Source organism: Xiphophorus couchianus, chromosome 10 (assembly GCF_001444195.1).
Source record: "Xiphophorus couchianus chromosome 10, X_couchianus-1.0, whole genome shotgun sequence".
Lineage (NCBI taxonomy): Eukaryota > Metazoa > Chordata > Actinopteri > Cyprinodontiformes > Poeciliidae > Xiphophorus > Xiphophorus couchianus.
In genome coordinates, this window is record NC_040237.1 from 17,821,997 (window position 1) to 17,835,312 (window position 13,316).

The 13,316-nt window shown below is 41.0% G+C and overlaps 1 protein-coding gene across 1 annotated transcript; it reads left to right on the forward strand.

The window, feature by feature from the left end:
- Nucleotides 1–753: 753 nt before the first annotated feature.
- aco2 (aconitase 2, mitochondrial) lies at nucleotides 754–12,242 on the forward strand. The gene is made up of 17 exons (XM_028029336.1): nucleotides 754–896; nucleotides 2,703–2,845; nucleotides 2,929–3,187; nucleotides 4,124–4,216; nucleotides 4,929–5,087; nucleotides 5,527–5,677; nucleotides 5,764–5,868; nucleotides 5,977–6,068; nucleotides 6,725–6,830; nucleotides 6,914–7,071; nucleotides 7,174–7,247; nucleotides 8,142–8,253; nucleotides 8,339–8,617; nucleotides 8,697–8,888; nucleotides 9,643–9,775; nucleotides 10,254–10,375; nucleotides 10,480–12,242. Exons 1-17 carry the CDS (start codon nucleotides 861–863, stop codon nucleotides 10,612–10,614), a joined length of 2,349 nt encoding a protein of 782 aa, XP_027885137.1. The 5' UTR covers nucleotides 754–860; the 3' UTR covers nucleotides 10,615–12,242.
- Nucleotides 12,243–13,316: the final 1,074 nt, after the last annotated feature.

Genomic DNA, 13,316 nt, shown 5'->3' on the forward strand with positions numbered 1-13,316 from the left:
AGCCCAACCTCCTTTTTCTATACAATAAAGAGAAATGCAAAGAAAGATCTAGCAGAATTGATTTCAGACAGTGTTTGACAGCGATTCGTCGCGTCTGTTCTCAATTCTCCTATTCTGCAGAAAAGAAAAGAAAATAAACCTAATCTCTGTCTCTGGCTGATTCTTTGCAGGTTATGACAAAATAAACCTATCATTTATATTCATATTTTATACTGTATTTTATTTTATTCTGGAGTAACCTCACAACATTGGAAGCTCAAAACATTGTCCTGAGCCGTATGCAACGAAATTTTGTTCTGTATACACCCTGTGCATGCAAAATGACAATAAAGTCAGTCTAAGTCTAAGTCTAAGTCAGTTATAATATACACACTACTTGTATGTAAATTTTGATTATCAAAAAATTTATATGAAAAAGTGTTTTTCTGCCTGAATTTGAATTTATTTCTTGTAGTTTTTATTTATATTTGTCTTTAAAATGTCAGAATTTGTACATAACCTTATGTTTTATGTGTGATGAAATCATTTTAAAATATTAAATCATATCATATTATTTTACATTACCAAATAATTGAGTAATTTCTTGAGTACTTCTTTTTACTTTTACTTGAGTAAAAATATGTTGTAGAAGTGCTACTCGTACTTGAGTACAAAATTTGGCTACACTCCCCACCACTAGGTAGGTACAGTTAATGATTTTGCTTCATGAAGTCCACTACTACTAATTTGTAGTAATTGACTTTCTCCACTGGTTGGCGGCACATTGAAAGCGCCAACTCCTCCCAACCACAAAAGAAGAGAAAAGACTTTACAATCGCGTGACGTCACACTCGACCCTCACATCTTTGTCAGTGAACAAAATGGCAACCTACTGTCTGACTGTGGCCCGGCTCCAGGTAAGACTCTCGAAACTCAGCTTAAATCCCCTCCGCCGACAGCAGAGCGGGGTCAGCTGTCGTCTCCGAGCGGGTAAACCTGGTCGGAGGCGTTAGCGAGCCCGCTGGAGGTCAGAGAAGCGTGGCTGGGAGCGAAGAAGCTGCTCAGGTCACCGTGTCCCGAGCCTCTCTGAACGTTATCTAGCTGACGACAGCTGCTTCAAAACTAACCGACTCCGCAAATCACTGTCATTCACTATTATTATCAGATGGTATCGTAGAGACCCAAAGCCTTCAAACGGCTACGGTTGCTTTGGTTCTAACGCTCGGGTTTGGTCGCGACTAGCAAGGTTAACAGCAAGGTTAGACCTCACAGTGGGTCCTTTAAACACACAAGCTGTGGTTTTCAAAAATGGTTACTCAAATCTTTTTGCTTTATTTGAAGTTAACCGAATGTCTTCTGTTTATTTTGCCTTTAAAAGGCTCCAGATTTCTGTGCTGCAAGCAGTTAATTTTCTACAGAATATTCTGCTCAGGTGACCAAAAGCCCATAAATCAAAGAACACAAGCAATCAGGAAATACCTCCTTAAATTTGACGTACAAAACAACAAACAGTTGGATCTCTGCAAACGAGTGTACTATTACCACCCCACTCGATGTTAAATGAAAACTCCAAAATACAATATAACTTATGACTAATAAAAATAATTACTATTGTTAGACAGAAATGTCATGTTATAAACATGTTATGGGCTACGCAATCATTTGAAATACTGCTGGACAGAAGCCGGTTCAGCAGACAGTTGGTAAAGTTGGTTGTTGCTAAAGAAGCTGGCTGAGCTCAAGCTTATTGATGAAAAGTTAAGTGGAAGAAAAAAAAAATTATGCAAGCGATAAAAAGGATGTCGGAAGATTGTTAGGTAAAGTTAATTTAAGAATTCCTGTTGACCGGCAGCGCCACACATCCAGGACATAGACCACGACTGTCACATTTCTTGTTCTGAAGCCTCTCCTAACCTAAGTAGGAAGAAAACTGGACTGTCGATTTTCACCAAAGTCCTGAAAATCAGGCTGACGGCCTCCATGTTACGCCACATTGACGCAGTAATCGTGCAAAAGGAGCCCAACCGAATACAGAGCACATGTACTGGACATACTTTTCAGTCAGCTGACATTTCTGGATTGAAATCTTTTAATTATTGGTCTGGTGTCATATCAACACCTTAGGTTTTTATTAAAGAAGCAGTGATATCTGCATCAGTCCCAGCATTGAAAACAATTCTAAGGACAGATCTATTCAGTCCAACTCTATGCTTTGTGCACTGACTGACATCATGCTTTATTATTTATTTTACATCATATTTAGAATTCCTAATTGCACTTTCTGAACCATTTGAAAGAAGGTTCGCTGCAGTTTATTTATTTATTTTTTACATGTTTGACCAAAACCTGCTGTTTATAGTCAGTTTCAGTTTCTTCATTTTTTTTTTGTCATTGGCTGTTGACTCCTAGTTGCACTGACTAAACAAATAAAAGTTGTGCGGTTATTACATGTTTGACCAAGCTGTTGGTGTATTGAAGTGATCAAATAAATTTGTAATCAAGTACATTTATGTCCATGTTTAAAAAATATATCCATATTTTTTAGTCAATTCTGCACTGTTTTTCTGTATTGGATCAGTAACAGGCGATACTTAATATCAGTATTATCATCTAAAGTTGAGAGCCATAATAACAAATCGTTTGTTAGTGGCGACCTCAATAGATTTCCAGCTGTGTGTTTGGACTCATCTTTTGATGTTTGCGATGTGTGTGTGTGTCTCCAGCTGGTCCTGGGTCATGGTGCACGGCGCCTGCATGTATCGGCCGCTTACAGAGCCAAGGCCAAAGTGGCCATGAGCCGCTTTGAGCCCACTTCCTTCATCAACTATGACAAGCTCCATAGCAACGTTGAAATTGTCCGAAAAAGGTCAGTGCCTATTGCTCTGGGTTTCCTCCAACTCTGCCTCATCTGTGTTGATGTAAATTCCTCAAAGTGTTCTCTGTCTACAGGCTCAACCGTCCTCTCACTCTGTCAGAGAAGATCGTGTACGGCCACCTGGACGACCCCCACCACCAGGAGATCGACCGCGGTCGCACCTACCTGCGGCTGCGTCCCGACCGCGTGGCCATGCAGGACGCCACGGCCCAGATGGCCATGCTGCAGTTCATCAGCAGCGGCCTGCCGAGGGTGGCCGTGCCCTCCACCATCCACTGCGATCACCTGATCGAGGCCCAGACCGGCGGAGTCAAGGATTTGGCCAGGGCAAAGGTGAGGAAGCATCTAGTGGAGGACGTGAAACCGCGACGATCGAAACAGGAAGTTCTGCTTGTTCTGCTGTGGATTATTTGTGTTGGTCTACCACCGTAATATCTTTTTCCAGGTCTTGTGAACTGGGCCAGATTTTAGAAAGGGTTTACAGAGGAAGTAGCCCAGGGCGAAAAACTTTTATTTTTTGGGTGGGGGATGTCCACTAATTTTTATCTTTTAATTATGTATTTGTTTATTGTAATAAATGCATGTTTTGCAAACATTGTAGTTCATATAGACCCATATCAGGTGAGCTGTAATGATATTTTGGGATTTTTATTATTATAAACAGTGTTCAAGTTAGGGATGGACATTTATTGTATTGTTTATATCAATTATCGTGATAAGAAGTTTAATTTATTGTTGTCGCAATACATTCCAATTAATGATGTTTAAAAGGCCCCAAATGGTCCATATTGTTGGGATTCTCAGTTAATTTGAAAATATGAATAAATGCAGTTACTACGTGCAGTTTATTCATTCAAATCATACTTCTTTATGTGACTGTTGTCCTAGAGAAACTTATTACAATGTATTTCAAGAGCAGTATTTGAGTTTGTGGTTTGTGATTTCTGTGCCATCCAGTGAGAGCCATAAAGTTACCTAAAAAAAGAAGTAGCAAATATTTTTTGTTCTCAAAATAGTTACACAAAATATTGTGATAAAACAACATGTAGCTGCTGGCCAAGAGATGCATTAAACCTACCATTATTAGTTTGTACTGTGTTTATGTATAGGACTACATATTAACATACTGTAATTTATGTTTGCCAAAGAACTTTTTAGTGGACGAGGCACCAAAATGGTTTCCAGCCAAGGGGCCCCCATCTTTGTCAATCCAGCCTTGCTTGTAATTTGTAACCCACAATTGAGCCACAGGTCTGTTTGTTCCCATAGGAAGTGAACCACGAAGTCTACAACTTCCTGTCCAGCGCTGGAGCAAAATATGGAGTGGGCTTTTGGAAACCTGGCTCCGGAATCATCCATCAGGTACAGTGAAACAGGAACTTTGAGACCAATCTGGTCTAAGTGTGACGGTGGTTCAATCTACTACAGATGTAACTCTATATTTCCGTATGGACTGAAATTAGTTGTGATGAATCGATTATTGAAATACTTGTCCATTAGTTTAGTCATCAATTAATAATTAACTTGGCCATACAGTCTAAAAGTGAAGAAACAACACAGTTCTTAACAATTTGCATTTCAGATAAAAAAAAAACAAAAAAAACTTTCCATGTAAATTTGTTGGATAGTTTTAGTTTCACCTGGTTAAAATTCTGTTAAAAAAATCTTAATATTAAGCACCTTTTATTCTTCAGTTATTAATCGGTTAATCCAAAAAATAATCACCAGATCAGCCTTACACTATTGATGTTGGGTCAAGCAGCCAGAGCTGAGCCTCTGACATGTTGATGTTAGAAGGATTGTTTTAGCTGCAGATGCAGCCTTTGCTTCAAATCATCCAGTGTTCACTTAAGGAATGCTGGGTTATTGCATTTCAGGCAATAGAAAGCTAATTTTCTTATTTAAAAAAGAAAAAATCAAAAATCAATTTATTTGCATCTCTCAATGTATTTCAACATTTTTTCATCCAACTAATTGATTAATTGTAGGAATAATTTATAGAATAATCGATTGCTAAAATAAGCATTAGTTGCAGTGTTAATTTCCCCCAACAAGACGATCTGCATCTCCACAGATCATCCTGGAGAACTACGCCTACCCAGGAGTGATGCTTATCGGCACAGATTCCCACACGCCAAACGGCGGCGGGCTTGGCGCCATCTGCATCGGAGTGGGCGGAGCCGACGCTGTAGACGTCATGGCTGGAATCCCCTGGGAACTCAAATGTCCCAAGGTTGGGCCGATTCCTTTTTCTTTTTTTTCTCTCTCATTCCTTACAGCTAGCCTTGCAGCAAGAAGGTCCTGGGTTCGATTCCCCGCTCAGGGTCTTTCTGCATGTTCTCCCTGTGAATAGTGGGTTCTCTCCGGGTACTCCGGCTTCCTCCCACAGTCCAAAAACATGACTGTTAGGTTAATTGGTTTCTCTAAATTCTCCTTAGTGTGTGCATGGTTGTTTGTCCTGCCTGTCTCTGTGTTCCCCTGTGATGGACTGGCGACCTGTCCAGGGTGACCCCGCCTCTCGCCCGTTGACAGCTGGAGATAGACACCAGCACTCCTCCCGACCTTTGGGGCATAAGGGTGTTAGAAAATGGATGGATGGATTCCTTACAGGTAGTTGTTGTGATTTTTGTCTCTTCTTATTTTAATGCATTCCTCCGTTTTCACCCTTCCAGGTGATCGGTGTGCGGCTTACCGGCACCCTGTCCGGCTGGACGTCTCCCAAAGACGTCATCCTGAAGGTGGCGGGCATCCTGACAGTGAAGGGAGGCACCGGCGCCATCGTGGAGTACCACGGACCGGGAGTCGACTCCATTTCTTGCACTGGTCAGCACAATGAAGAAATCGTCTAAACCTATGAATGTTATGACTCAGAAAGCACAACTGCAGAATCTTCTGCTGGTCTTGTTTAGGAATGGCCACCATTTGCAACATGGGAGCAGAAATTGGAGCAACAACCTCCGTGTTTCCATACAACCACCGCATGAGGACCTACCTGGAGAAAACCGGCCGAGGAGGTGGGCTTCCAGTTTGTGTCTTTATGATATAACTGTAATAAAAGAGAGAGAGCGTGATCCATCACTGAATCTGCAGAGCGACGATCAAATGTGTGTGTTTTCGCTCAGAGATCGCTGCTGTGGCTGATCAGTACAAGGACTTGTTGGTACCAGATGAAGGCTGCGAGTACGATCAGATCATCGAACTCAATTTGGACGAGGTTGGTCTTAACTTCTTACTGTCTGAATTTATTTATTTACCGTATATATGTAGAAAAACTAAATAGTTTTTGCTGCCAACCTGATTCTTAAATTGAGCTGGGAATTAAAAATGTAACTCTAATAAATATCTAACACTGGAACTGGAAGACATTTTACATATTCAAAATAAATAAAACAAAAGAAACAACAAATAAAAAGAATTATAAAGTCTCTGTGAACAAAACTGTCCTTCAAAAAAAGGCTTTTATCCTCCAGTTTTTGGTAGAAAGAGAGAAAGAGGAAAACAATAAATCAGGTAAATGGAAACTATTGAGTTCTGTTTATTTATTTTTTTAATCCAATTAATTCATTCATTGCTTATTGCGACAGGAATATATCAGATATTTAGCTAAATAATGGCCACATTAAACACAAACTTCTGGTTTTAAACTTCATCCATTTTCCACGTTGAAAACAAACAGTTCTGCTGCATAATGAAACATAGTTATAGACTGAAGGCCTGGTATCTCATGTGTTCAGTTTAATAATAAAATGAGGCTTTCTCACCTGCAGTCATTTCCTTTTGTCATTATACCTGTTAGAATGTCCTAACAATTCATCACACATTAGGTGTTTTTCTTCCTAACTTGTGTGTTTTCTTGCCGCTTCTTTCCAGCTCAGGCCTCACATCAATGGACCGTTCACCCCTGACCTGGCGCACCCTGTCTCCGAGGTCGGCGCCGTGGCCAAGAAGAACGGCTGGCCGCTGGAGGTCAAAGTCGGTGAGGACAGACGGAGATGTGCTGCTCGTCTTGTATCCAGGCTTGACTTTTGTTGAGGATTTCTTCCCTGCTTCGCTTTAAAGGTCTGATCGGCAGCTGCACCAACTCCAGCTACGAGGACATGGGCCGGGCCGCCTCCCTGGCCAAACAGGCCCTGGACAAAGGCCTGAAGTGCAAAGCTCAGTTCACCGTCACCCCTGGCTCCGAGCAGATCCGGGCCACCATCGAAAGAGACGGATATGTAAATGCTGGCTCAAACAGACTGCACATAACTTCTCGTTCTGAAGTGGTAAAATTATCACTATTCTTTGTTGTTGTTGTTTTGTGTTTTGTTATCTTTTAGTCAAAGATCCTCAGCGATGTTGGAGGTGTAGTTCTTGCCAATGCATGTGGACCCTGCATTGGACAGTGGGACAGGTAATTAGTTTTAAGTTGACATCAGGTGATGGCTTTTTTCATGCTTATGAAAAAAAAAAGATTTTTAACACTGAATATTGAAAAAGAAAAGCTGTTGGGTCTTTTAGACGTGTACCGTCCAACTCTGTGCTACTTTGGGTTGGTCTATCACAGGGGTCTGCGGCTCCAGAGTCACATACATCTCTTTAGGCCCTCTGGTGTGGCCCTTCACAAGTTTTCCCAATCTGCTGAAGAATTTATCAATATTTTAAAATGTAAAGGTAATTATGCTAAGAATGCTAGCTTTAGAAGTTTTTCATAGGTGTTTTTATACAATATATGCAGAGCATCTTCCCAAAGAATAATGTTAATAGTGTTAGGAATATTCTTTTTTTTACTAAAGAGTTGCATATTTAGGTCAAACTGACTTTTTATTAGCTTATTACCATGATCTAATACAACTGAAGGTAACCCAGTTACCTTCAGCCACATATAAAATGATAATATGTGGCTGAAAATACATAACACTGCCCTGTTCAGTGAAGTTTTTATTAGTAAGGGTGTGTTTTTGTACCAAGGTCCTAGAGGTTACAAAAATGGAACATCTCATTGAAGGAAATGTGTTAAACCCCAAAACAAAATTAATGAGACCTGAAAGTAAAAATAAAAAATCTGAACAAATTTTCCATAGTAGGTATTATTAAAAATGAGCTATTTGTCTCAGTGAGTCATGTTGCTAAACAAATGCTGTTCAGCTGGACTGAAGGCGAACCTGGCTATTAAAATTGTTGAGGTCGTTGACCCCTGGTTTATTATATAAAATCGTATGGGTCTGGGTCTGTTGTCACTTCCTGTTGTAATGAATCAGCTTGATCAAAGTTTGTATTGATATTCTGTATATTTGTTTATGTGCAGGCGGGATGTGAAGAAGGGAGAAAAGAACACCATCGTTACGTCCTTCAACAGGAACTTCACCGCCAGGAACGACGCCAACCCTGCAACTCATGCGTTTGTCACCTCTCCTGAGGTAAACCCAGACCGGTCCACACCTCCCAGCACACACAGGTTCCCATTCCGTACCTACCATCCTTCCTCCTGCCTACCTCCCTCAGATTGTCACTGCCCTCGCCATCGCTGGGACACTGGACTTCAACCCAGAGACAGATTACCTCACAACCCCCACGGGAGAGAAGTTCAAGCTGGTGCCCCCCACCGGAGACGAATTACCGGCCAGGGACTTCGACCCAGGGCAGGATACCTACCAGCACCCTCCCAGCGACGGCACCAGCCTCACGGTGGACGTCAGTCCTCAGAGTAACCGGCTGCAGCTCCTGGAGCCTTTTGACAAGTGGAGCGGAAATGATCTGGAAAACATGGTGGTCCTCATCAAGGTGGGCGCACGCCAGTCTAGATGGGAACGCTCTCACGGCTGCTGGCGTCGGAGGGTAACTCTCACCCGTCTCTCTGTAGGTGAAGGGGAAATGCACCACAGACCACATCAGCGCCGCAGGACCCTGGCTGAAGTTCCGCGGCCACCTGGATAACATCTCCAACAACATGCTGATCGGTGCCGTCAACAGCGAGAACGACGGCATCAACAAGATCAAGAACCACCTGACGGGAGAGTACGGAGGAGTCCCTGATGTGGCACGACACTACAAGGTGAGAGTTCAAGATGTGACTGTTCAATAGATTTTCACTGATTGATCAGCCAGCTGATTAATACACATCCATCTCCTTAATTTTTGATGATTTGTGATAAACCGATAATTACTTACATGTGAACTTGATCTTATCTACCTCTGCAAAGCTCTGAAAAAAAATCTGCTGCCTCCTGTTACTTTGGCATGAGAAAGGGCAGACTGGTAGACTCCCACCAGTTTACAGCAAATTACCCGACTGTTTCCAACTTAAGGTTTTCAACACACAGGAGGCAACATCACTCCCTCACCATTCATATCGTATAGAACCAAGCCAGAACATGTAGGCGTGCACACGTAGCGACACTAGAAAAGTTGAAAAACGTTCAACTTTTGTTTCCTTTGCTAACACTGCTATCACTATTGCTGTTATCGCTATCACGTCCCATGTGTTGGGTTCACCTTGAGTCGTTCCTCACTCCACGTGTCGAGCCCATTAGCAAATTTGTAGCTTTTAGCAACTTTTTAAACAAAGAAAATTGCATTGGCCAAAATGGGAATCAGCAGGTCAGGCTCTTTAAAGTCTGGTGATCGGCCAGGAAATTGCAAAACGATTCACCCCTTTATGTAATCATCTTTAAAATGTTATTTAAAAAATTACAGTCCATTTCTATAGAATTTCTATGCTGGTTTCAAAAGCATTTGTCTTTCATAATAAGCTGTAAAATCTCGAATTGAAAGTCAGTGAAACTGTTTTTATTGCTTCTCCTCTGCAGGCCAACGGCGTGTCGTGGGTCGTGGTTGGAGATGATAACTACGGCGAAGGCTCCAGCAGAGAACATGCAGCTCTGGAGCCCAGGCATCTGGGTGGAAGAGCCATTATTGTCAAGAGCTTTGCCAGAATCCACGGTGAGCCACATAGTTCATGCTGCAAATAGCTATATGAACATGAAGCCAGCTGGGTCAGGTTTATTTAAATAGCCCAATTTTTTAACAAGTGTCCTTTAACAACACAAAGGAGTTTAGTTTCTATGAAATATAGAATCCTACATAAAATATAATCATATAATACATGACATATAATGTAACACAAATACAGTTGGATGATGTATTTGCCAATTGGTAAAATGTTGCCTTTATAAAAATCAGTCAACTCCATCAAGTCACGGCTATCTGTTCTTGTTAGCAAGCATGTAGCAAGTGCAAAAAAGCAAATGGTTAAGTGTAGATTCTATGAAAAAAGAAAACAGGAAGTTGGTGGCAGCAGTAATTACAAATGACATAAATGGAGAATGGCAGCATTGAATAAAGTGAAGAACATTAAAATTGTGTCATTTAGTCTGGTTGATTTTCATCTGAACTGAACAGTTTATTCTCCATGTCTCAGAAACAAACCTGAAGAAGCAGGGCCTGCTTCCCCTCACCTTTAGCAACCCATCCGACTACGACAAAATCCGCCCCGACGACAAGATCTCCATCAAGGGACTGAAATCCTTTGCACCAGGAAAGGTAAGATCTAACATCCTTTACTTTACTGTACTTTAGCTGTTCAGAAATAGATTTTAAAGAAACATCTCCTCTGAGGGTCTTTTCTCGCGTCTCATCGTTCTCAGCCCCTGACAGCGGTCGTGACGCACAGCGACGGCAGCCAGGAGACGCTGGAGCTCAACCACAGCTTCAACGAGACCCAGATCGAGTGGTTCCAGGCGGGCTCGGCCCTGAACAGGATGAAGGAGCTGCAGCACTGAGCCGTGGAGGGAGGGAAACAGGGTGGTACAGCTTAAGGGAGGAAACACAATGTCAAATAACTGTTTCATCATCAGGATTAGCTTGCAGCTTTCACTGAAGTACAATTACCCAACCAAGCAGGAATACTTTTAAATGTCAAGCTAATGATTTTTGATGGAACAGTTGAACTTGGTCCTGTAATTTTTATCTTTTAATCCTCATTCATCAACATTAAGCATATTTTTGAAATGATGCGAGGCTACTGTGTGTTCATCGAGCAGAGAGTACCTGTTATAGACCCTCACACACTCTTGACACAATAAGCTGTGACCTGACCCGGGACATAGTAAACATAGTAAACCCTGGTCGCTATTGCAGTTGTGCAAACAAGTTAGCACAATGTTGAGCAGCTGCTCGGTCAGCTGAACAAAGTCACTCTGCTGCTTTTGGGCTCATCTTTACAATGGTTTCTTCTATTTATGGACTCGGTTAGCAAACCTACGGAAACGTAGCAGAACGTTAAAGGAAAAAAAACCCAACTTTCTCGTCCAAGACCAGATACTTTCTCGTGCGCAACAGATGGCATCTCCTGCGCTCGAGACGCTGTCAAGTATTCACCGCATACCATCTCGTGCGCACCAAATATTATCTGCTTCTCACGAGATAGTATGCGGTACGCGCGACACGCCATGTCACGTGCGCCACATATTATCTGGCGATAATGAGGCATTAATTGGTGCGCTCGAGAAAGTTTCGTTTTTCTTTTGTCCTTCAATGTCCTGCTACGGGTTCGGCACAAACCTGGGTTACATCACACGGACCTAAAATAAACTCTTACACTTAATGCTCGTTTTTCTGCCCTCTGGTGGCCCAAAGGCGGTACTGCAGAGCACCGTAGCTGCAGCAGGCAGACCTGTTGTATGTATACGAAAGGAACATAAAGATGACTCGTGAGACGTACAGAGCGTCAGATTGCTGTATATCTAACAGAGTTAGACCAGTAGGGGTCGTTTTTATATTTATGTGTTAGAGTTGGTTTTCAACACAGCACAGCAGCACTTCATTTGCTTTAATACGCTGTCAAACTGTTGTAACTCTTCCCCGATGCTTCCACTGCTCTCATGAGGTCTAATGAGGTCAAGCGCATGATGTTTTCTCTTCTGCTGTTATGTATTTATAATAATTTTTCTGCAGCAGCTCCAGGCCGTCGTCATTTTACTCACAGGGTAACCTTGCAGCTTGTATTTTTCGGTGGTCTCTTTATGTGCAGCTTTCATATATATATAGATAGGTTTTTTTTTTTTTTTTTAGCCCCGCTGAAATAATTTAACAGATTTTTTTTGAGCAATGAGAATTTTAAGAAACTCATAAAACTGTTCTTGTTCTGAGCTTTTGTTTATATATAAGGATAATTCCCAGCAAAACGTAAATTTGGGGGAATGTTGGGGGTCAGTCAGTCAAATCAGAAAAAAAAATCACATTTTTTGATTTATTCTGCCATTCAGACGAAAGCTCTTCCTTGTAACCACTCCATGTAAAGTGCCCGACTCTGTGTGCAGTTCTGTGATTGTTTGGCTCCCAGATGATCTTTTTCTGTATTACAGAAATTTCAGCAGATTGTAAAATAAAAACTCACTGATATCATTTCTTCAGCTGGTATTGTGGCTGTTTGTTGAACAGTGTTAAAAATCTATATAATCTGAAAAAAATGTAGGAAGTTTTGTTTTTCTCCAGCACAGCAAAGTACAGAGAGTACATTGCTCCTGCTGACTGTTTTTTTCTTACACAGCAAACTCAAACGTGTACACAACTCACAGTCGCACGGTCTCAAGAACTTCTCCATATTGAAATTGTAGAAATGTATCAAGAGGAAGGTCTAACCAGGAACCAGTAAATTCAAATGATTCTCCACGATTATCTTGGTAATCTGGATTCAGGATCATAAATCAATATTTCCCAGTGTGCATGTATAATTTCTTTGAGCAATTTGGACTCGGGTCAGTTCTGGTCTCTGCATCTAAATAGTGATTCTCTTTTAATTTTCAGATGATGAACTAAAAAAAAAGGCCAAAACTACTGTTGGCCTCCCGTAATGTGGCCCGTTTATTCTCTAGAAGTGTGCTTACACAGAACCTCAAGATAAAGACTGTGTGCTTACATATCTGGATACTTTCAAATTACACCAGTGTGAAATATTAAATATGACTTAAGTTTAATAAGTACTCATCGAATGCACCTGCAGCTGTTTAACATCATTTTTAACAGTTTGTTGTCTTATCAATACGTTTTGCCACAAGCGGCTCTTTGATGACATTTATGATCTTGATGTCCCGAGATGAAAATGAGATTGACATCTCTGTAAAAAAAAAAATTAAAAAAATAACGCCATGGAAAGAAGTGATTCAAAACTCGGAACATTTTCGACTTTTTCAAACTCCAAAAATGTAAAATGTCGATTTTTTTGAATTTTTATTGCCATTTATTTATTTGTTTCAAACAGGTTATTAAAAACGTAAATCTGCAAGGTTTTTTTTCCGAATTTATTTTAGACAAAATTTCTGAGATGTTTCCTAGTAAACTTTGGTATTTTTAAGTCCAGAAATGACTTTGGTTTATTTTTATTTTTTTTTATTTCTGAGACTAATCTAAAAATATCGGAGTTCTTTGGCGGAAATGTACTCTTCCATTTTTCCCCTCTATCTACAGTGGCCATAATACCTAC

Bases quoted from the DNA above. Each gene is read 5' to 3' on its own strand.
- aco2 (XM_028029336.1), top strand. From the start codon at position 861: ATGGCAACCTACTGTCTGACTGTGGCCCGGCTCCAG. The intron at 3,188-4,123 runs GTGAGGAAGCAT...TTGTTCCCATAG, and splicing joins AGGATTTGGCCAGGGCAAAG to GAAGTGAACCACGAAGTCTA. The intron at 10,376-10,479 runs GTAAGATCTAAC...CATCGTTCTCAG, and splicing joins AATCCTTTGCACCAGGAAAG to CCCCTGACAGCGGTCGTGAC.